General features: G+C 48.2%; 1 protein-coding gene across 4 annotated transcripts in view; it reads left to right on the top strand.

Moving 5' to 3' along the window:
• Positions 1-23,741, top strand: part of TNIK (TRAF2 and NCK interacting kinase) — a 149,934-nt gene that overhangs the window by 122,715 nt on the left and 3,478 nt on the right. For 3 of the 4 annotated variants that reach the window (XM_063408279.1, XM_063408282.1, XM_063408280.1), the window contains 13 exons: positions 1,773-1,879; positions 4,495-4,658; positions 5,760-5,857; positions 10,434-10,618; positions 13,742-13,868; positions 16,008-16,172; positions 19,037-19,151; positions 19,536-19,706; positions 19,969-20,112; positions 20,401-20,535; positions 20,778-20,878; positions 22,136-22,285; positions 23,209-23,368. In XM_063408279.1, the coding sequence (XP_063264349.1) occupies positions 1,773-1,879; positions 4,495-4,658; positions 5,760-5,857; positions 10,434-10,618; positions 13,742-13,868; positions 16,008-16,172; positions 19,037-19,151; positions 19,536-19,706; positions 19,969-20,112; positions 20,401-20,535; positions 20,778-20,878; positions 22,136-22,285; positions 23,209-23,368 (1,822 nt within the window). The remainder of the gene's footprint in view (positions 1-1,772; positions 1,880-4,494; positions 4,659-5,759; positions 5,858-10,433; positions 10,619-13,741; positions 13,869-16,007; positions 16,173-19,036; positions 19,152-19,535; positions 19,707-19,968; positions 20,113-20,400; positions 20,536-20,777; positions 20,879-22,135; positions 22,286-23,208; positions 23,369-23,741) is intronic. The other variant, XM_063408281.1, reaches the window with a different exon arrangement.

Below are 23,741 nucleotides of genomic sequence, written 5' to 3' on the forward strand. Positions count from 1 at the left end.
GTTGTTTATACACCTTCACTTCGGAAGAATTATAACTTTGCCATTAAAGTTCCCCTTACAGTGAATCAGTGCTCAGCCAGGAGGATTTTTTCAGAGGAGAAATGATTATAAATTGATTAGTGACAGGGAGGCAGTATTTGTCCCTGATTGAGAGGCAATTTTTCTATGTATTCACAAAGTGAGTGGCTTGCCTTTTTCAGAGCAAAGTCGCAGTCACCAGGTAAGCCTCCCTGTGCAAAGGATCTGTGGTGGTGTCATGGGTGTTAATAATGCTCCTATTTCTGCTGTCACCAAGCAAGAGGAGACATCAGTGCTGTGCTGAAGGGAACAGCAAGCCAACAGCTCCTGGAACTGTCTGTGTGCTTGGCTCCTCCATAGTGCAGGAGGGTGGCTGCCTGGCTTTAACCTCATTAAGAAAAAGCCCCTGCAATTTAATGTTGGCTTTTGCCATGAGTCCTTTGAGAAGGACACTCGGCCGCAGTGATGCCCTGCATGGTGAGACCCTGGCTGCTGGCAGAAGAGCTGTTCTCCAGCACTCTGCAGTATTTTCTATTTTCCCCCTTGGCTGAGGGAGCTCGGACTCTGGAAGGGATCCCCACGAGATCACATTTTGGGCTGTTGTGTTGGCAGTACCACCCGTGAGGAGCCTGACTTCACACTGCACTGCCCGAGGTGGGGTTGGTGTGTTTGCAGGCAGGAACAAAAGCACTGCCCTGAGAGGCAGGGCTGGCTGTCTCTGTGGTCCAGGGTCTTGTTTCTGCCAGTGCTTATGGCTGGATGCTTCAGAGGAAGGTGGAAAACTCCCCAAGTCCTGACTGGAGAGTACCCTACCTGGAGGAGAGACTGCTTTGTACTGGGACAAGCTGCAGCTGGTGATGCTGCAGTTTCTAAAGCATTGCCAGCTCTCTAAATCTTTTCTTATCTTGCCTAATGCAACCGTGTGTTTATTCTTTAAAAAAGCCAAGCCTAATCCTTTTTCTTGCTAATCCTGACAAGCCCTTGGCCTCTCTGTTACCGGGTGCAAGGTACTGAACGGTGAGTATTGTCTTGCCTCTCCACATCACCTGCGGTGCTGGGGGATGAGACCACTGCACCTGTGGCCATGCAGTGATGCCCAAGCTCCCACGGGATGGGGCAGAGTTCCAGGGTTACCTGTCACTGCCCCTGTAGGCTGTGGTTGGCTTTGGGCGTTGGTGCTGAGCCGTTCTGCCAGCAGCAAGATTTTGGCAGCAGCATCTGAAGCTCAGTGAAGGTCACAGTGTTTAATTCCAGTGTTAGGTGGGTCAGTATGGATCTTCCCACTGTCAACCCTCTTGTTTGTCCACCAAACACCTTCTGTCTGCTGGCATGTGTCGTATCTTAGCTAGATAGAAAACCTCTGTTGTGGCTGTTGAAATGCACTTCAGTCTGAATTTTACCCTCAAAATCAGTTTTATGGCTTTTGTTAGATTTAAATTATATATATTTGTGTGTCTATATGTGCATACATGTCTTCTAGAAGTAAGTGCCCTGTTTGGTGGTAGCCAGGCTGCTCTGGGGGCTCCCATGCCAGGAGCACCCCTGAGGGCACCTTTGCAGCTTGCTGCTGCCTCACACTCCAGTGATTCCTTGTAAAAGCTCGTATTTTATTGTTGTCCTAAATACTGCCTTTCTCTTAGTGGGAAATCAGCTGTAAATCAGCCTTAAGGCAGTGCTGGAAGGTGATCTCGTGATGGCTCAGGTGAGAGGGCAGCCCAGACTGGGTGACTGCAGATGTCTGCACTCTTTTCCAGGTGCCTCAAAGAACCACTTCCATATCCCCTGCCCTGGCAAGGAAGAACTCCCCAGGCAATGGCAGCGCCCTGGGGCCCCGGCTGGGCTCCCAGCCCATTCGGGCCAGGTAAGCACAGGGAGGGGATGGGCAGGGATGATCCAGGCATGGCTCTGCTGCACTGCCCCAGCCTCACACAGCTGGGAGCCCAGGGAGGGGATGGGCAGGGATGATCCAGGCATGGCTCTGCTGCACTGCCCCAGCCTCACACAGCTGGGAGCCCAGGGAGGGGATGGGCAGGGATGATCCCAGCCTAGCTCTGCCCCAGCCTCACCCAGTCTGGAGCCCAGGGAGGGGATGGGCAGGGATGATCCCAGCCTGGCTCTGCTGCACTGCCCCAGCCTCACACAGCTGGGAGCCCAGGGAGGGGATGGGCAGGGATGATCCTGGGGTGGCTCTGCTGCACTGCCCCAGTCTGGAGCCCAGACAGGGAATGAGCAGGGCTGATCCCAGCCTGGCTCTGCTGCACTGCCCCGGCCTCACCCAGCTGTCTGGGCTCCAGCCCTGCTTCAGCTGACTGAACACCATGACATTTGCAAGGCTTCTCTTGTCTCTGGGATGAATTTTTGCATCCATTAGTGATTTATACTGACTGTGAGCACTGGAATCCCTGGGGGCTTTGCTCCCTTGGCTGAATGCATTCCTGGGCATTGCAGGGTTTGGAGGTGGATGCTGCGTCTGCTGCTGTGGAATCCAGCAGGAGTTTGGGTGCTCTCCTTAGGGCAGTCAGGTCCTGGTTCTCACCTCTTGCACATCAGTGGATCCCTGTAAGCCAGTGGGGAGGTCTCAGTGGTACATTCCATACATTTCTTATGCATCAGAGCAGTTTTTCACACATAATGACTACTGAGGAATGTGCTGCAGGACTGACACTCATACAGCTTGCTGAGATCCTCCCTAGATGTAGATAGATCAAGGATTAAATTCCTCTCAGCTTCCTAGGACTGGACCTTTAGCTTAGCCAGATCCAGCTCTGGCACAGCAGTGAGTCCCTGAGGAAGGTGCTGTGCCACTGCTGTGGTGCCACCTCTGCTGTGTCACAGCTGTCCCTGGGCATGTTTAAAACGAGCAGGGAAGCTGACAAGCTCTGCTCAGAGCTGGATGGAAAAAACACAGCTTAGTCATGCGAGAGCTTGTCTGTGCCTGGCAGAACGAGGCCTCAGACGGGCACATCCCGGGAGAAATGCGAGTTCCAATTAGCCTTGCGTGAGGGAGCTCCTTGGTTCCTTCTTCCTGCCTTGTCCTCAGAGGGTGAGGTCAAAAAGTGACTGTGGGGATGTTCACTGTGTGTGCTGTCACCAGGCTGAGCATTTCCAGCTCAGTGCCCCCTCTGTGCTTCAGCAAACTCACAGGCAGCAGCCCCACGTCGCTGGCAGGGGCAGCAGTAGGAGGAAGAGTATTTCTTCTTGTTCTTTCTTTTTTTTTTTTTTTAATTAGAGAAAAAGCATATTGTGGTTTGTTGCTCTTCTTTGCCAAAGGCTGAAACATTCTGAATTCTTGAAAATGTTGTTCTTTTAATTAGCTGTTGCTTGAAGGACAGTTTAAAATGCAGAGGGATATTGGACTGCGTAGTCTTTATAAGTGATGGTATTGAATGTAAAAAGGATAATGGGAATCTGGGATTCAAGTTCAAGGTTGCCCAGTGTTTCCTGCACCCTCACTGTCCCTGTCCTGGTCTGTGCAGGTAAATATTTCACTTGCCAAAGTTTTCAAATATACTTCATTAGTTAATTTAGCTGAGGACATCAGCCATACAGCAGGAGCTGGAGGCTTTCAGTTTGATGAAAATTGGAAATTATTAGGATGCTACCACATGTCCATTAAACTTAAGTATTCATTGAAATTATTTTGTACTTCATTTCTCTCACAGTAATGTAATATTTTTCATTTTTCCCCATTCCTCCTTTTGGTGCTTGATTTTCCCTGTGCATAAATGTAAATATTACAGAAATATCCCTTCTTTTATTTGTTACCCTGTTGTGACAAATGAGGGAATCTTTATTGCACATTTTAAAAAGGCCGTTGAATAAGATCACTTCCAGAAACACTGTATAAAACCAAATTGCCTAACTCTGCATGAACATCTCTTCTGATGTCTTTTCAATGCCAAGTAAGAATTAATTTCCTAAAGGCATCTGATACCCAGAGAGATATTAGTCACTCCTTGTGTATCAAGGACACTTTTTATTCCAGATTTATCTGTGTTCACAAGGCTGAGAGAAATCAAGGAGGAAAAGTGGATATCTGATGCAAGTTTGAAGTGAAGCCATGAAAATTGGGGACTGTGAATTAAGTGGTACAAGTGATCTGCAGTCTTATTGCAAACTTGAGATTTTTGCATTGCTGAAGTCTTTGTCTAACAACACATCACAAATTGCTGCTTTTATGAAGAATTTTGGTGGCTAATTAGGTAACTCCAGCTTTGCAAATCTACAGATCGAGAGCAAAGAATCTTTTTCAGTGGTTGCCAAATTTTACAAAATAAGAGCAGAAAGCTTCTCTAGGCAATTTTCTTTTGTTGTGGTCATAGTGTACCCAAAATTGGTGACCCCAGCCCTGTCTCCTGCAGCTGAGGAGGATTCTCCTGGCCTTTGCAGCTGCCCCTGTCAGTGTGGGAAGGGTCTGGAGCCCTGGGGGTGGTGTGACCCTGGTTGATGGTGCCCCTCTGTTCTGTCCTCCTGCAGCAACCCAGACCTGAGGAGGACAGAGACCATCGTGGAGAGCCCCTTGCAGAGGACCAGCAGTGGCAGCTCCTCCAGCTCCAGCACTCCCAGCTCCCAGCCCAGCTCCCAGGGTGGATCCCAGCCTGGCTCCCAGGCTGGCTCCAGCGAGCGCAACAGAGTCAGAGGTGAGCTTGGAAACATCCCTCAGCAGCAGGCAGACTTTGTGAGGCTTCCTGACAAGCAGGAAGGGCAAGAGGTCTGTGATCTCATGCTTGTTTTTTAAAAAACTAAAAGTCAAGGGATCCATCATTGCTGATGTGCTTTTGTGACCTGCTGGCCTCTTTGCAAGCAGAGTTGCCAACAGCCCCATTTCCCTGGAGGCTGAGGTAAGATGGGCACAGCACACTGCCAAGTAGCCTGTACAAAAGGAGATGGGGCTTATGCTTTAGGGTGAGCAAAAAAAACAACCAGTGTGCTTCCTGTCTTCATCCACCCAGGTGCACCTCTTCTGATGAGGGAGTGTGTTTCACTTTTAATTGATAGATCATTTTGAGGAGGGCTTCATCTTCATGCCTGAGATGGGATGAGAGGAGTGACATAACCTGTAAGAAGCTTTCTTTCAAATGCTTTCACCAGGCAGCCATGCTGACATGGGGTTTATGTTTGTAGCCAAATTGTTCCCTCTCATCCTAGAGCCCCTCCTGAAGATATTCCATTCCCCTGTTTAATGGCAGTGGAGTAGTGGAGTTGCCACAGCCCATACAGCCCCACGTCTGCATTCTGGCACAGCCCCACACCACCCCAGGGCTGAAGAGCATTAAGACAAATGCTGCCTCCATGCGCTGAATATTTTATGACTTGGCCATAAGATGATGGTGTCTGTTGTTGAAAACATCAGTCCCCTAGGTAGTCAATAAGAGGAGTTTGTAACCCATTGTCATTTTGGGTTTGGTTTTGTTTTTACTAATGAGGAATCCTGTGACAAATATTGTCCTGGCCATGTCAGATGCTGCAGAGCTTTCCATTTATCACATGCCCTGCTCTTCTGCAAGGTAAATTTGTTTCTTTAGTAGAAAAGGAGCAGTAACTCTGTGAGAGGGCTGTTGGTGGAGGCTGGGCAGGATTGTGGCTTCTCTTGCTCTGTTGGTGGAGAAGCAGAAAGGAGCAGGAGGGTTTTTCAGGACTGCAGAGTGATGATAAAGCCTCTGTTCCCAGCTGTCCCAGGATGCAGCGGTGGCGTTTGGCAGCATTTTAATTCCCACTCTCTCCACCTGCCTTTCACCCAGGGAATGCCAAGCCCGAGGGGTCCCCTGTGCTCTCCCATGAGCCCGCCAAGGTCAAGCAGGAGGACAACAGGGACGTGACACGACCGAGCCGACCCGCTGTGAGTGCTCAATTCCTTCCCGTGGGAATGCTGCCAGCTGGCTTGGCCACGTCTCCCTTCGGTGCGGTGGCACAACCGCGGGGACCCCAAAAACCAGGCTAGTACTGCTGCTGCTCCAGCAGAGAGGCTGGAAAGCAGCAGTACAGCGAGAGCCCCTGGGAGATCTGAATGCTTAAGAGAGTGCATGAGTTTTTACCACGAGCCCAAGCCTAGGGGAAAGCACTTAAGCCTGTGTTTCCAGGTGGAGCAGAGGCTTAAGGGCTTTGCTAGCTTGGGCGTGGCCCATGGCACAGCGTTGTGTTCCGTGCTGCATGTCCCCCGCAGCACCCGCAGAGGGATGCTCTGCTCAGGAAGGCTGGGGAGCCAACCCGCCCCCAACAGCCTTCCCAGCTTAAAACCCCACCTGGCAGTGGTCTCTAGATACACTGCCCTTCTATTATTCTGAGCAAAATCTCATCCGAAGTGTTGCCTCCTGGTTTAATGCTGTTGACAATTGTATCTTAAAACTGCAGAGTCGGCCTAAAAACAATATGAATTTCCACTGCTTCTCTATTTTAATGTGTATTAATGTTTTGTTGATGATGTGTTTTTTTTTTCTCTACACTCCACAGCGTTGAGCTAACAATTCTAATTTTATTTCTAACCTGCTTGCCCTTCCTCTGGCTTTTTCCTGTCCCGATCTGTTTCCTCTGATGCTGATTATTCTTCCTTTACCCACAGAGCTATAAGAAAGCTATAGATGAGGTTAGTGATATCTTTTCTCAGTGGGTCATGCCTTTGCAAGGTTGACTAGTTAGTGCTTAATTCCGAGCCGGGTTTTCTTGGTGCTGGTGTTGATAAAGGTGGCGATGCGATCTCGGGTCGGACGGGAGAGCGAACCGGTGACACTCCGGCGTGGGGAGGGGACAGCACTGCTGGTGTGTTCTGCTCAGCCCTGGGCTGCCCAAACCTGCTGGCCACACCACTTGCATGGAGGCCAGGGCAGAGGCGTCCTGGTGTTCCCGTGGGGAGCAGGAGGTGCTGCTGTTGTTCGGAAGGAGAAGGAGTGAGAGCGGAGGTTTCTCGTGCCGGTGGAGGAGGTCGGGCAGCCTGGGCCCCTCACCACATTCTGCTCTCAGCCACAGCCCCTGGCCACCTGCTGATTTCAGTGGGGGCATCAAGTGCTGTTTGAAACGTGTTCTAAGCCTAATTCAAAAGAAGGCACTCGAAAAACAGAGCAGTGAAAACACAGTGGGTTGTTCATTCTCATGGGCCAGCATCCACTGCAGAGCCAGAGTCAGCAGAGCTGTCCTGGATGTTGGTCCTCATTCATCCTCTTAAAAAATGAGAGTCCTGAAGTAAACCTTTTTCACTTACAATAATGTTTTAAATGTGCTTCTGGCAGTGGTGAATGTTTAAACATTCATGGGAAAAGACCCAGTATTCCTGATTTAACATTTAACTTCCCTCACACATGCTTCAGTGTGCACACTGCTGGTGCTGGTAACTGCAGGGCTGTAGTGGAGAGCACTGGTTTCAGCAGCCTCCTCTGCAGCCTCTTTCCTATAAAAATAGAAGATATGAAAGAAGGAAGATGTGCTGGTTAGTTAACTTGTTCTCTTGGATAAAATATGAGCAGTACATTTTGTTTAATGAGGTGCTTTGTTATGAAAAAAGCACATAAATCAGTGTCTAAATAGAGGCAGCGTGTGTGCTAAATTCAAGCTCAAGGAGCGATGTAATTTCAGAAACCAATCCGACTTGATTCCAGCAAATACTAAATCTAAAGAGGGCTTTGTAATTAAAAGTAATTAAAGAGCACTGGCACCACTAACTTATGTATTATGTCACCCTCAGTAATAACACTTGGAACATGTGTGGAACTACAGAGCACTTTCTCTTTAGTTGTCAGATTGTTTTTGGTCCAGGAACAACTTGGTGAAGCCTTTTAATCCTACAAAGTGCTCATTACTTACAGAAAATGATAGCATCAAAGAATTAACCATCCTGAGGCAAAGCTTTAACTGGGAAATATGAGTTATCTGATGATATTGTCTGGGAGTATTATTGCTCTTATAACTTGCAAATTAGTTATTAAAAAGTATTTAAGCTGATTTTTAAAATACTTGACTATCTTGTAGTGATGGCCAAAAAAAGGCTGATAGGGTGCCCTGAAGCACGTTAGAAGTGGAAGGTGCAAAAAAAAGTCATTTTCACAGTCCAGTGCTGTGACAGGGAGGAGTTCAGTGCTAGTCCTGTGCTGCAGAAGTCCAGCTGCAGTTTTAAGAGGCTCTTACCCAGTTCTAAAATCCCTTTTAAACTGAGAGGCTCTAATTGAATTCAAAGACAAGTGCTCAATAAAGGGCATGTTTGATACTCTAAATGGAAAGCATTGTTAAGCTGCTGAAATTGTCACAGTTTCTTACCTAGGAGAAGAAGCAGTCGTATCACAGAAGCAGCTACAGCACTAATTAAAATAATTAGTTGTCGTGACTGCAGATTTGACTCTATTTCAATCCCAAACATGTTGGCATTGAAAAGGAACTCTTGAAATACCACAATCTCTCTTTAATCATGATAAAGAGCCTTTCTTTAAAGGTACAGAGACCATTTGGAGGGATATAGAACTACAAAATCAGAGAATGGTTTGGCTTGGAAGGGACCTTAAAGTTCATCTTGTTCCCATGCCACCCTGTCCATAAACAGGGACAGCTTCCACTGTCCCAGACTGCTCCAAGCCCCATCCATCCTGGCCTTGAACATTTCCAGGGATGGGACAGCCACAGCTTCCCTGGGCCATCTGTGCCAGGGCCTCCCCACAGACTGAATAAAGAATTTTTTTCCAAATATCTCATCTAAACGTACTCTCTGTCAGTTTGAAGCCATTCCCCCCTATCCTGTCAATCCATACCCGTGTCCAAAGTCCCTCTCCAACTCTACTGGAGCCTCTTTTGGTACTGAAGATGCTCTGAGGTCTCCCTGTGGAGCCTTCTCTTCTCCAGGCTGAACAACCAATATAAAGCCCATTACAGGTACCTGCTGTGAAAACGGGGTTAATCAATTTTATTAAAAAAAAAAAAAGGCCTTTTTTGGTATGCTTATGCTTATGGGTCTGATAAAAAGCTCTCCAAAAACCAGGGGGGTCTCTGTCAGAGCCCAGGCTGGGCAGACCTGGGAGCAGAATGTGGGGCTGTCACCGGTGGGAGCCCGCCGGGAGGTGTGGGTCATCAGCCAAAGCACAGATTGCTTACAAAGCATTCCTACCTCACCATTAAAAGATAAACTGGGTTTGCATCTCAGCCATAGAGCTTTTCCATCCTTTTCTTCACATGTCAACAGGATAGATTTTAAGAGCTCCTTTTGCAACCATAATTAATGTTGCCGTAGTCGCCCTGCTGGAACGGTAAACTGGAAATGCAGTAAATGAGAGTATGGCCGTAAGACAATTGTGGAATTTAGTCTTTTTCAATGAGTTTCTTTCTCCCTAATCCTTTATCTCTGACCGAATGCACTGATGCCTACCTCGGTCACTAATATAGGGAGAAATGGTAAGACTGACAATTGCGATGCTTTGTTCGTCATGTGCATGTCTTGTGCAACAGACTTCTCTAACCCATTCTAATTCGAGCTCTCATGCTTTTCTGCCCTACTGCTTCCCCCTGCATTGCTATAAAAGCATGTAAGATAACAAAAAGTCTCTTTTCTACACGGTGCCTGCCATGTTCCTTGTTTTGAAATAGCAGTGTCTATTTTATATGACTGTCGGGTCTGAGACCTCATCAAAGTCATGGTAAACTGAAAAATTATGACTAGGCTTTGGGACTGCTCCTATCTTTTTTCTTGTTTCAAGGCTTTTTTTTTATTATTTTCTTTTTCCCTTAGCTTGTAGGCTGCCACATTTCACATAAAGTGCTTAATGGGTCCCGCTGAGGGATTTTTTTTTTATTATTATAATTTTTTGATCGTGTGGCTGACTCAGAGCTGTGACTCCCAAGTCTGGCTGAGCTGGGCGCTTCTCCTCGTGCTCCTCACCGCCTCTCGGCAGCCACCCGACAGCGGAGACTCACCATGGAAGCAGCTCTTGACGTGGGGATTGCACCACTCCATGGGAGATGCTGTCATTGCTTCCTTCCCAAATGCATTTATTACAGAATAAATACCATTACGGGGTCTCTTTGAGAAGTTTGAAAGAAGAGAAAACCCTGCAGGAGAAATTCTCTGAGCCAATCTTTGAAGTGACGTTGTTTTCCAGTTTACTATGATGGTGACTGAACTTCACCTTTTCCAACAAATATAATTTTGTCGTGTATATACATATAAGTGTGTGTATATATATGCACATACACGTTCCAAAGAGAAAAAGAAGAGGTTGGCTATTGACTTTTCAGTGAGCGTAAATCAGTTTTGTTTTGTTTAATAAATGCTACATGCTACAAACATTGTCTTACGTTTGTCTCATGTTTGTAACGACTCTGTAAAGCTATTTCTTGTTGCTCGTGCTGTTAGCATTGGCTTTTGGAGAGATGTCTGTGACGTTCTCCTTGCTCTGAAGGTAACAGCCATCTCTTCCTTGTTTCCTTGCCCCCATCCCCTCTAGGATCTGACGGCTTTAGCCAAAGAGTTGAGGGAGCTGCGCATCGAGGAAACCAATCGCCCCCTGAAGAAGGTGACAGACTATTCCTCCTCCAGCGAGGAGTCGGAGAGCAGCGAGGAGGAGGAGGAGGATGGGGAGAACGAGACACACGATGGGACCGTGCCCGTCAGTGACATCCCACGGCTCATGTGAGGAGCGCTTTCATCGGGGGGCAAACCGTGAAACCCCGGGGTGTGTTTTTGTGGAGGTGAAACCCCAACCTGTCTTGGCCTGCAGGAGAAACCCTGGCGTGTCCTGGCCTGGAGGAGCAGTAGCTGTGATGAAGGACATGTCCAAAGCGTGTCCGTGTTTGGTGGCTGGCACTGGGAACAGCGTCATGGTTGCAAGGGATGATGTACTCACATGAGTGTTTTTCCTGTTCCAAAGTGGAGATAATTAATGGGGAAAACTGAGCTATTTCTGCTGCACATTCAGTGAATGTTGGCTCAAAGCTGACGGAGCTGTTCCTGCTGATGAGCCAGGCAGGTTTTTGGCCAGAGTGGGCACAGCTGACCTCATCCACACCATGGGTCCTGCCCATGGGATGGATGTGTTAAAACTCTGCCTGTCTTGAGCCTGGTCTTGCCCCAAATTAAGCCATGCTAAAGTGTCAGTACTTGGTGGCCTGCCCAGTGCCAACTGGTAGAGCCAGGATTATAATAATCCTGAATCTTTGTCTTGGATTTCTTCCCTTTCCTCAGTCAGTGTTGGTGGGTTAAAATGATGCAGACTGTTGTGTCCCATGGGACACTTGTGCTTTTGAGTCTCTCCAGATCAGGGCAGCACAGCTTCAACACTCACAGGGAGCTGTTGCCATTCAGAGAGAGTTCCTGGAACATCTCTGCTCAGGCTTCCCACCCAGTGCTTTGCAAGGGCATTTCTGGAGGTCTCTGCCTGGCAGGAGGATCTGAATCCTGCCCCTTTGAATTCGCAGAGGAGCTGTAGAAAGGTTTCAGGGGATTATTTGCCTTTTAATCAGTTAATTTCCATTTTTCCTGCTAAATGAGTTATAATTGATACAGGCATACCTGGCTTCAGGAGCATTGTTTAGCAGTCAGCACGATGGTGCTGGTTGAATGGTGGGACTCAAGGAATTTGGAGGTCTTTTTCAACCTAAACAATTCTTTGATTCTCTGATTCATGGTGGTGGGGCATGGAGCAGCACAGAAGCCCTCTAAGTGGCAGGGAGACCATACCTCCTTGGATCTGTGTTATTCACAGCACCAAGCTCCTGGGTTGGTGCTTCCTTCCAGCAGAAGAATTAAAATTAGAGCTCTTGAATTGGTTGGAGCAAATGAGGAGGCAGAGGGCTGGCTCTGATGAGCGTGCAGCAGTCGGATGGGCAGTCAGGCGTGCGAAAAGGGGCCTCAAGCTGCTCATGGAAGAGGAGTTTAATCAGAAGTGGTTAATCTGTGCTGACATCCTTCTTCAGACACCTTGGGTTTGACACAGCACTTCCCAGTGGATAAATGTCTCACTGGATGCCTTGCAGCCACATGTGTGGGATGACAGGCACAGCAGTGAGCTGGATGCCCCCAGCCCCTGCCAGCCCAATGCCACATGTCCCATAATGTCCTGGCTCTGTTGTGTCCCAGAGACAGAGGGTGGAGATGCAGGGCTGTCTGCAGGCAGAGCTGCACTGCCCCATGTCTGGGGAAAAAGAAAGCAAATCCTGAGTTACACCCATATTTCACAAAAGGGACCTTAACTCGAGTGCAGCCTCGATGTACCTCGGTGTTTTTCTAACAGATTTATTTTCCTATGTTCAGCGTTTGTTATTGGAAAGTGGGGCCAAGAGAGATCATCTCATCTTCTGCTGCACCTTCTGAGTGATCTCTGTGTAACCCATGTTCAAACTTCCCTAGGTATCCTCCCTGAGCACTTGGCTGCTCTTCATTCCAGCTCTATCCAGGTCTCTTCTGCTGCAGAACGCTTCCGTGCCCTTGTGTCCCAGTGGATAGGAGGGATTGTTTATTCCTTCCACCTCTGGAGATACCATTTCTCCATCTGAAGACTTGACTCCCTTCAGCTCCCTCTCCTTGAGCTATGCAAGCCAACTCTTGCCGGTGGCCAGGGAATTCTTGCAGGATTTCAAGGAAACTGTTCACTGATGAAATTTGGGACCTCAGGGCAACCTCAGCCATTCACTCACTGGCTGTACAGTCTCAAAATTAACATAACCTCCTCTGGCCCTGTTTTCTTATTTTAAAACTAGAATAACTGTGCTATTTTCTCGTCCTTTGGTGAAAAGCTAATGGTAGGGAGGGGTGAGCTCCTCACATGAAAGGTGCTGTAGGAGTATGGTGGGCTGCTGTCTGGAATGCCCTTGGATGCCTGTGCAGTCGTAGGTTTGGCACGATGCAGGCAAGGAGCCAGTTCCCCCTCGGGGTCCCCAGGGCTCAGACCTCACCTTGGGCCAGTAACCCCATGGTTAATCCAGGTTGTTTTGGCTTTTCACTGACCAGGCTCCCTCACAAGCCTCCGGGCTTGTTGGTGTGCACAGGAGTTAAAGATTGTATTGCCTCACACTGATGGAAGCAGTTGGTCTGCGTGGCTTTGAAATGCAAAGTAACAGGTCTGATCATCCAGGGGTGCTTGTCGTTTGCTTGTGGATTTGTTTGAGTTATATTTAAGCAGCCAGGCTGCCAAGAATGTAATAGTGAAGTAATGAGGGCTGCTCAGCACCTGTGACATCCAATCTTAGGCAGTCCTAAAATTTAATAAATTCCAGCTCCCTTCTTCAAATAGGAACATGGAAATTTCAAGGTGAAACCACGGGTTAGGGCTGTATTTTCACGTGGAAAACAGCAGAAAGCCACAGGACACAACTTGTCCTCCTGCCCACTCCTTCTCCAGACCCCATCCCCTCCCTTGTTATTTGCCATCAGATGCTCTGATGTTTCCTTTTCAGGGGTTGAGATGGGAATTAAAGGGAGTAAATTCTGGTTTTTTGCAACTTTTTTAGGTAGAAAAGAATTGTATAAAGTAGAGCAGAAGTGCCAGTCTTTGTTACCTGTTCATCAGTGCTCCTCTCAGGATATCTTGGGATAAAAAAGAAATGGTCTCTCTCTTTGGTATCTGTAGTTTATCAACCTAACCCTGGCCCTGTATTTCTGGCAGCATCTATTATTTCCCCATAAATCTAAGTGGATATATTTTTCTAACTTTCTTCCTCTGAGATACAGAGCCTTACCCTCATTGAAATAAATCTTTAACAAAGATGAAAACAAAGGAAATATTCATTTGGTAATGCTTTTCCACTCTATCCGCAGACCAACAGGAATTCCTGGTAGCAACGAGCCGTACAACCTGGGAATGGTGACAACCCACGGGCTAGAGACTTCCCACGCAGATACGTTTAGCAATATTTCAAGGGAAGGGACTTTGATGGTGAGGGAGGTAAGTTGTAAAACAAACACTTCCATGGAGCATCTTCAGGAGGTTTTGCCCATGTAAGCACAAAAACTAACAGTGCTGTGTGTCCGGAACACAAAATGAGGCAGTAAATTGTGCTCGTTAGCGCTCTCGTTAATGCAATTTACACTCGGAGCAAATGTGACAAGTGCAAATGTTTCTCAGAACTACAAACAGCAGTGAATGGCAGTGTCAGGGCACTGCGGGGAGGAGGCTCCTGCAAATGGCTCTGCTGTAACCAACCCCACCATTGCTCCAGGCAGCAGGAGTTATCTTCAATTTACAGCATTTACTTAATTCACTTGGAACTGGCCCAAAGTTTCCCCTCTTCTTCCCAGCCTTTGCCACCTTGTGGCTGTTAGAGCTGTGCAGTGTTTGTAGAGCATTTGGGGGATTTTAGCAGAGGCTGGTGCTGCTCAGAGCCCACTGTGGGAGGCACTGGGCATCCCAGAGGGATGTGAGCCCTCACCCCCAGTGCTGTAGAGGTGAGGCTGTGGTGGGAGCAATGCTGATGGAAGGTTCTGCAGGAGGGAGGCAGAGGAGGCACCTTCAGTGGCTGTGGAAGATCTCTGTCGGCTTCCCAGTTGCTGGAATGTTCTGGTGATGCTGGAGGAAGTGCAGATGGGTATCTGGACTCCTGGTGAGAGGGCAGGAGGCCTTGGTGGGTAGGGAACAGGGGAGTCACTCCCACCAGCACATCAGGGAGATGTGAGAGGAGAAGGAGGGAGGGGAGCTTGGAGTCTGCAATTGTAAAGGAGGGATGTTTAGATCACATGTAAACAAGACTTGAGCTGCATTTCAGTTCTTAGTTCCATTTATCTAATATATTCACATATGAAAGGAAAAGATGAATGCAACTTTGAAAGAGAGGAATGAGTTAGCAAAAGAAGTCACAGCATGTTTGCTGCCTTTCTCCATCAGTTTTGGAGGGGGCAGTGATACAGTCCACCTCATCCCTCACTGGAGCTGTTCAGAGCAGGGATCCCCACAGCTCTGCACGTCCCTAAATCAGGGAGGGTGAGTGGGAGAACAAGGCCCTGTGTAACAGGCAGCTGCCCCTGAAATGATCTGTGTTCAGCATCACAAAGTAAAACCCGTGCTGTGCCAGCAGGGCTGTATGAGAATTGGGTTGCAGAAGGGTTTAAAAGCCCTGGGCAAGACAAGCAGCTGGAAAACCCCACTGGGAGGAGAAAGCATGATAAGAAATCCAAACTGTAGCCTTGTGCTGGGTGCTTGTTGTTTTTTTGCCCTCCCACCAAAGCCATCAGAGAATGGTCTCACTGAGGTCAGTGGGCTTTGGGCAAAGAGCTTTTCACTCTTTGATGGGGTGGCAAAGTGTGGTCAAAGGTGATGGTAATGATCCATCAAAAAATAAATGTCATCAGTACTAATCAGGGGCTTGGTGAGCCCAGTTAAAGTTTCCACAAATCCAGTAAATGAGTAAATCTCTGTAACAGTCTCATTGATGTGCTCCAGGTAGGTGAGATTCATCGAAATGGCAGAAAAAATGAGGAAGGGAGAAGCATCCCAGTACCTGCCTTGCACAGGGAGGGGATGGAAAGGAAGGGGAACCCTGTGGAAACCCGAGGAACCTCGTGTGCAGGGCGAGCTGCTGGTGGTTCTGCCACTCCTCTGCTGCTGCTGTTCACTGCTGGTTTGGGTCACAGAAACATGGGACAGGGCTGTGCTGGCACTTGCAGTCAGGCTGCTCTTGTGTGCAAAGCTGTCCAGGCTGATGCTGATTGAGGGCTCAGATTCTGCTGTCACCAGTGGCCGTGTGGGAGGAGAGCTGGCCATGGGGTTCACACCCATGGGGGCAAGTGCAGAATCTGCCCTGCAGTCCTCGTCTCCAAACAACAGTGATCAGGCTCCTCTCGCTGTTTCGTGGCTAATTACTCTGTATTGACTCTCATTAATCCTGTCTTTAATTCTCCTGGAGCTGGGGGGTTGGTTTGCTGCTTGCCAGATTGCATGGGGATGGAACAGAGAGGGCCCTTCTCCTGCGCTTGCTCTGGGAACCGGGGCGCTGCCGACGACTTAGTTTTGTTTGGTTTTTTTTCTCTTCCTTTTCTCTTCCCTCCCCCTTCCCCTTCTCTTTCTTCCTCATGCCTTGTGTCTCTGCAGACCTCTGGTGAAAAAAAGCGTTCTGGCCACGCAGCCAGCAATGGCTTTGCAGGTCACATCAACCTGCCTGACCTGGTGCAGCAAAGCCACTCGCCGGCGGGCACGCCGACCGAGGCCCTGGGGCGAGTCTCCACGCATGCGCAGGACATGGACTCGGTGCCTGAAGTAGGTGCTGGGGGGCTCCTCTTTCTCCTTTGCATCGCTTTTGAATCAAGTATTAACATCTCTGTCCCCCTGACGGGGCTCTCCTGCTTTCCTCCCTGCGTTCTTGGCTCTTCCCTCTCTCTGTTTCTGGTCCCCGTGGGTGAGTGTAGTGGAAATAGGAGGGAATCGGATGGATTACTGCTGTAGGGGTCTGTGGCTCGTGGGAGAGGGATTTATTAGGTCTCTCAAGCCCACCAGCTGGAGTTCTGGTGGTGTGACACGAGTGCTGCCAACTGATGAGAAAGCCTCATTTTTTTTTTTTTGACACTTGGATAATAAAAGGAAGTGATGAGAGCCAGTGATGCCATTAGCTTCAACTGGGCCCAGCTTCCATCTGTGCAACCTCTGATAATTGTCATGACTGAAAAGGTTACCAAAAACCAAATCTAGCAAAATTCCAGATAGTTCTTCAGAGCAGAAGAAACCTGCACACTTTTAAAGTCATGTGTTTCCTGTCGTGGCAAAACGTTTCTCTCTGGTAGTTGTTTTATAGGCACATGATGGAACATTAAAACTGTATAAAGTGTAAAAAATCTTAGTACAAGATGCGACAAATAAGCCAAGGGAATTGATGTGTCCAGCTTACCATCCTCAGCTGTGGGAACCAAACACTGTTCATTTTTCCCATGAAAAATCAACACATTTGGTGCTAATTAGGCTATTGTATTTAATGTTTTTGTTTCATTTGGGGGGTTGTATATCAAAAGTTCTGCCACCCTATCTTCTTTCATAGAAATTATGTTCTCACTTTATGGTGTGCTTTTACTAGCAGTATAAAAATAAAAATTTCTTGGAATTGGGCATTGATAAAACGTAAGAACAGATGGTGCCTGACTTGACCTCAAGTTTTTATCTGTTTCCTCATTGGCATTAAAAGCAGCAGTGAGAGAGTTGATCCTGAAAATAACACCTTCCACAGTCATCCTGGGGCTGCTGAAATGCAGCCTGGGATTGGATTTAAATGTATTCATTTATAGAATATCAACCAAAAAGATTTTCTCCATTTCTAAAATTGTATTTCTAGAGTTGACTGAGCAGGGAGTGGGTGTGAGTGGAAACTTGGGGATTTTGTTCACGGGCTTCCAGGTGACTCATGCAAGCACGACCTCAGCCTGCAGCTTGATGCTCTTTGTAAGCCACCACACAGGTTTATAGGCTGTTGAACAGGACCTGCTGGGGGAAGATGAAGTCTTAATATTTAAATATCAGACTTGGAAGCTATTAAAATGTCAGCTTCTGAAGAGAAGAACTGAATGTGAGCAAGGAAAAATGCTTGGTGCATTGGGATGAGGGGTTTCTTCGTAATTCATTTGCTGGAAAGCACCTGGCTCTCAGCTGGAAATCTCTACAAATACTGAAATCTTCTCTTCCTTACATTGCTGTTGTTTTATGGAAAAGACATCCAGCACAGGGAAAAAAAATCTGTGTGTTTCTTGGATAGGAGACAAGCACAAAGCAGAGGTATCTGTGCCCGCAGCCTTCCCTGCTGCAGGCTGTTAACTCCTTCCGTGGGCCTCAGCTGCCATGTCCTGTTCAGAAATCCATCCTGTTCCTATGGAAACAGCCAGGCTGGCAGGGAACAGGGCTGGGAGGGAAGCAGGATGTGCAGCCTGATTTGGGCATGGATGCTGGCTCGCCCGTGGATGCCAGCCCCAAAATGCTTGGAAAAGTCACGAGCCACGAAGCTGCTCCCACACCTGGCTTTTTGTGCCCCTGAATCCTTTTGTGGCTCACTGGAGGACAGGCACAGGCCCAGCCTGGTTTCAGTGGGGATGTGCCAGGGTGGGGGTGTTGTCCCCAGGCATGGGGGACTTGTCCCCATGGCAGCTGTCACACAGGGGCTGTGGCAGTGGGCATGGGGAGCAGCCTGGGCTTGGTGGCTGAAGAAGATTTATTTCAGAAGAAGGACAGTGTCCCAGAGAAGAAAAACGTGAGCTGTAGTGGTGCTGCAGAGTGAGCTGAGTTTTGCTGCAGCTCTAAACTGAGTTCATCCATAAAGCTTGTCCTGGGTAAATGCTGCAGTAGGGAGGATAAAGCTGCTCAAAGGGGGGGATTCACGTCACTTCGACTCCAAAGGCAAGGATTTCCTTTTGCTTGGAAGGAGGTCTTAACCTCATTTTCTGCCTTAAAGCAATGGTTTTAAAAAGAAAGCAGTGTGACACTGCAGTTTGTTCATCCTCAAATTCCCTCAGCAAAGTATTGGCTCTGACATTTCCTGCGATAGCCTCAGGTTAAGTTTTGTTAACTCAGAAATACCCTTTCCTGCAGTCCCACTTGAAATGCTGGGGACAATTTAAAACTGTGCCAGCTGCCCCAGGCCAGGGCTTCACAGGGACTCCCAGCACCATCCTGCCAGCCTTGGCTGCAGTGGGAAAGTGGGAAAAGCAAACCCTTGCCTGACATCCCAGAGAAGGTTTAAGGCATGTCTGTGACATGCAGACAAGTAAACAGGTGGATTGATGATCTTAAAGGTCTGCTCCAGTCTAAATGTTTCTGTGATTCTCAGCTGGATTTTACCTGTGTTGCCTTCTGCCTCTGGCCCTGCAGCTTCTCTGCTGACTGTCCTCATGGCTGTGCTTCTGCCTGTGAGGAGAGAGCAGGCCCTGCTCCTCCCATTTTCTGTTGCTCACAAACACTCAGAAATCAAATTTAATGTTTGTTTCTGATTAGTTATGGGGAGGACGAGCAGGTGTTCGTAGAGGGCTCAAAAAGGGCACTGCAGAGGCAGGCACTATTTGCTAATTAGAAAATCTGAGATGTACAGAGATGCACAAAATCACTGTTATTTCTGTGTGCTGAGCTCTCTCTTTGTTGTTATTTTCTAGTATGGGATGGGAAGTAGCACCAAAGCCTCTTTCACCCCCTTTGTGGACACCAGAGTGTATCAGACCTCACCTACCGATGAAGATGAAGATGAGGATGAAGAGTCATCTGCTAATGGTAAGAGCCAGTGTGGCCAGTTTGAGATGGGAGGGCCTTGTGGAAAGCAGGTCAGGGAGCCTGAGTAACCCCAGTGAACCTCCCTCACATTTCACTCACTTCAAACTCCAATAGCTGGTGTGTGTATCCTTGCCCTGTCCAGCTGCCATCCAACTTCTTCTGCCCCACCAGCAAAATGCCACCAGAAAGATCTGGGAGGAAACAGGGAGCACCAGAAATCCACCCTCCCATCTACTTGGCCAAACCAATGTCTTGTAACACAGTGACGACTCCCCCATCGAGAAACAAACCAAGTATTGTCATTGTGCCCCAAAAAAGCGGTGACAGAACATTTAACCCATGCTACCATTTAACCCTGCGTGTTCTGCTGTGTTCCCTTGCCAGCCCTGTTCACCAGCGAGCTGCTGAGGCAGGAGCAGGCCAAGCTGAATGAGGCGCGCAAGATCTCGGTGGTGAACGTGAACCCCACCAACATCCGCCCCCACAGCGACACCCCCGAGATCCGCAAGTACAAGAAGCGCTTCAACTCGGAGATCCTCTGCGCTGCTCTCTGGGGTGAGCTGGGAAGGTCTGAACCTGCCAGGTGCTGCCTTGGGCATGTGTCACCTCAGCACACAGCCCCTCCCTCTGCTGGGCCCTCCTCCATCCCCCAAGGGTCGCGTCCCCCGCGCTGTGGAGTGACCCTTCCTGTCCGTGGGGAGGTCTGAGCCTCAGCTGGGTCTGTCACGCTTTTGGTGGCAGCAGGGACGAGCTGGGGGTGTTGTCCTGGGAGCAGCCGTGGCTCCTGGCACCCATGGCCCTCTGCTGTCCCCTCCAGGTGTGAATCTGCTGGTGGGCACGGAGAACGGGCTGATGCTGCTGGATCGCAGCGGGCAGGGCAAGGTCTACAACCTCATCAACAGGCGGCGCTTCCAGCAGATGGACGTCCTCGAGGGCCTCAACGTCCTCGTGACAATATCAGGTGCTCCTCTCGTGCTTTCACCCATCATTCACAAGCCCTGAGTGGTTCCAGCTCAGACAAAATCTGCTCACTGGTGCCAAAGGGAAGTTGCCAGGGGAGATGGAGGTGGTTTATTCTGGAATCAAATGAGTTAAATCTGTTTTCAAGAGAGTTTGCTCCCTTTGTATTACTTTTATTATGAAATGGACTTAAATTTTATCATCTTGTGATTGAAAATAAGCACTGAAACCTCAAGATGGTCCATGCAAATGTGCTCTGCTCTGACAGGGATGTTTCCTTTGCCAACAGGAAAGAAGAACAAGCTGCGTGTGTACTACCTGTCCTGGCTGAGAAACAGGATTTTACACAATGACCCTGAGGTGGAGAAGAAGCAGGGTTGGATCACAGTTGGGGACCTGGAGGGATGCATCCACTACAAAGTTGGTGAGTGGAAATAAATGTCTGAAGAGATGTGGTTTTGCTCTCTAGTCTTAGGTCCGACCTGACAATTTGATATTAAAAGTCTGGGTAGGCCATAGCCACAAGTAAATTTGAAATTCATCTTTATGCATTAGGTGGACTCTTATCTAATGAGAATCAACAGAGGGATGGCCTGAGAAGCTGTTCCTGGAGATCTGTCAGAAAGAGAGTGAATGTTTTTAAGACTGGGTTTGTTTTTATTTTAGTGAAATATGAAAGAATCAAGTTCTTGGTGATTGCCTTAAAGAACGCTGTAGAGATCTACGCCTGGGCTCCTAAACCATATCACAAGTTTATGGCATTTAAGGTATGTCTGTCTTTTACAGTCTGTAATTGTAAATACATGAGATTTCTGTACTCTGCAGAGCAGAAAAGCATCTTGCTTATGTAGCTGAGCTCCTCAGGATGCCTGGCAGGCATGGGAGACGGGATCCTTGCTGGCTGAAGAGATTGGATATGTTCTGCTTAGGGCCAACAATGAAGTGCTATTATTAGTTTATGCTAGTAGGCTTTACTTCAGGAATTTGCAGTAAGCTGAGCAAATGCATATGAGTGAAATTGAGTTGGGGATTTTGATGGGTGTTTTTTGTGGAGTTTTTGTGTTTGATGGGTTTTTCTTCCCTCTGACTAATTCTTAACATACAGTACAAAAATAGGCTGGCACGATTTTCTATTTTCATTTTGCAAGGTCCTCTCCCCTCCTGCAACGTGGATTCTGTTTTAAGACAAAGTTTAGGAGAGTGACCCACTCTTTCTCTCTCTTTTTCCCCCCTTTTCTCCTGCCTTGGTTTCCTCAGTGAGACCTTCCTTCTCTCCAGCCTGCCAGTGGTGTTTTGTGCTTAGTCCTTCAGAGCACTTTTCACCCCAAGCTTTGTGCAAAGGAGAGTCACAAGGAGCAATGCCTTGTGGAGATGTTCATGCTCAGTAACCTCAACATCTTTCCAACACAAGTGGAATTATGCAGTATTAGGTCACATTAGCTTTTTCTGAACAGAAGCCAGAATAAATGAGCTCAGTGATGTGGAGAGCTCAGCAGCATCAAAATAGTCTGGGATCCAACTTCCCAGGGGTGTTTCACTCTCCTGCTGAGCACCTAAGCCATGGGACTCGATCTGGACATGGCTGGGGGTTGTCCCAGCCCTGATGCAGCAGGTTAGATGGAGCAGGGGAAAGTAGATGTGTGCTAAACTGACTCATTTCAGCTGCCCAGAGCAGAGCAATGATCCCGGCCAGGAGAGGAGATGGGTGGTCATGGATCTCTGCTGAGAGAGACTGAACACACACTCATGTAGAATGGAGCTGTCTCCTTCCTTTAGAGACCAAATCCTTGTGTTGGCCTCGGGCTCCTGTGAGAGAGAGCAGGGCTTGGCAAGGATGGGCACTTACCTGCTGGGATGGCTGAATACCCTCTGAGGCATCTGATAGGGGAACAGAGAGGCAGGAGTATAAATAACCACATATTTAGTAGGAGACACAGTCAAACAAATTATTTCAAAACTGTATCAGGCAGCTGCAACGGGGATTTGTTGGTTTCCTGTGATGCTCATGGAAAGGATTATAAAAGTCTTTTGCAGATCTCCAGCACAAGCCGCTGCTCGTGGATCTCACTGTAGAAGAGGGTCAGAGGCTGAAGGTGATCTTTGGATCCCACACTGGTTTCCATGTGATTGATGTAGATTCTGGGAACTCCTATGATATCTATATACCATCTCACGTGAGTACACGGGCAGTGCTGCTGCCTGAGCAACACGGGTCACCACTGAGGTTAGGACAGGCTCCCAGGGGCTCAACAGTGGGGACCAGTGATGGGTGTGACATTCCCCAGTCCTACCCTCACTTAAAGAGGACTCAGCTGTCACATATTTCATCTGCCCAGGCTGTTTCTGTCCTCATGCAGGAGCAGTAAAGTTTAAGGTTGCTGTGTACCACAAAAAGGACAATCTGTCTGTACACTGCATGGAGCAGTAATGGAGCCCTCTGGAGGATTTTCTTGTTGGGTCATTTAAACTCCATCTACACTGTTGGCCCACAATAAGCCGATCTAGCAGAAACTGTGTCACTAAACAAATGCAGGAACTGTTGAATCTGATCCAAGCAGCAGTCTGCTCTCTGAGAACCAGCAAGAGCAGAGGGAGAAACACTGAGGCAGTTTGACATGGTTTTGTGTTGTCTTAGCTATGGAAGGGCAGACATGGGTGGAAAGTCAATGCAGCTGCCCTTGGAGCTGGAGGATGATTGCTAAAAAATAGGATATTTCCTCCCTAGGGCTGCCTGTTAAACTCTGAGTTTATTTACCTTGATGTGAACTGGTGATGGATTCATTGGCTCAGTCACTTATTTGTGTTCCAGCCAAGTGTCAGCCATCAGTCTTGAGGGCGTGTATGTTGTGATCTGCCTGTAATTGCAGAACCTGTTTATCCTTGCTGTGTCAGACAGCTTTGATGGTAGGGTAAACATGACAGTTTATTCCCCTTCAGGCTTATCTCTGAAAGCCAGTGCCTGTGTGGGGAATGGAGGGAGGGCTTTGTTCTCCAGTTGGTCTGGGCTTTTTCCCAGCAGTGCTGTGCTCCCTTCCCTCTCCCCCTTTTTCCCTTCAGTGTCATTCTGAAGTGTGTCTTGGGTCTGTTTTACCTGCAGATTCAGGGCAATATTACTCCTCACGCCATTGTCATCCTGCCCAAGACGGATGGGATGGAGATGCTGGTGTGCTATGAGGATGAAGGTGTCTATGTGAACACCTACGGACGGATAACTAAAGACGTGGTGCTCCAGTGGGGAGAAATGCCTACTTCCGTGGGTAGGTCAACCCTTCCTCTTCACCTGCTTAAAATAAAGCCACAAGTAAGATGAGGAGTTGAGAATGCTGAGATGGAGTCATTTGGGATGAAGGGGATTTCCCTCTTTTATCAAAAGGGATTGCCCTCAGCCAGCTGTGAGAAGCAGTTGCTAAATTTTTGCAGTTTGGTCCTCCATAATAAAAACAAGTAATTCCTTGAAGATTTGAACTTTTTGAGTATGAGATAAGTATAAGATAAATGTGAGATAATGCAAGCTGTTGCACTGGTGGGATACTGTGTTGAGTGGAGGGGTGCTGGGTTTGGAGCTGGGAGCCCTTGAGTTGCTCTTCTGGCTCTGCTGTTGCTCAGCTCCACAACCCATGGAGGCAAAAC

Source organism: Prinia subflava, chromosome 11 (genome assembly GCF_021018805.1).
Source record: "Prinia subflava isolate CZ2003 ecotype Zambia chromosome 11, Cam_Psub_1.2, whole genome shotgun sequence".
Lineage (NCBI taxonomy): Eukaryota > Metazoa > Chordata > Aves > Passeriformes > Cisticolidae > Prinia > Prinia subflava.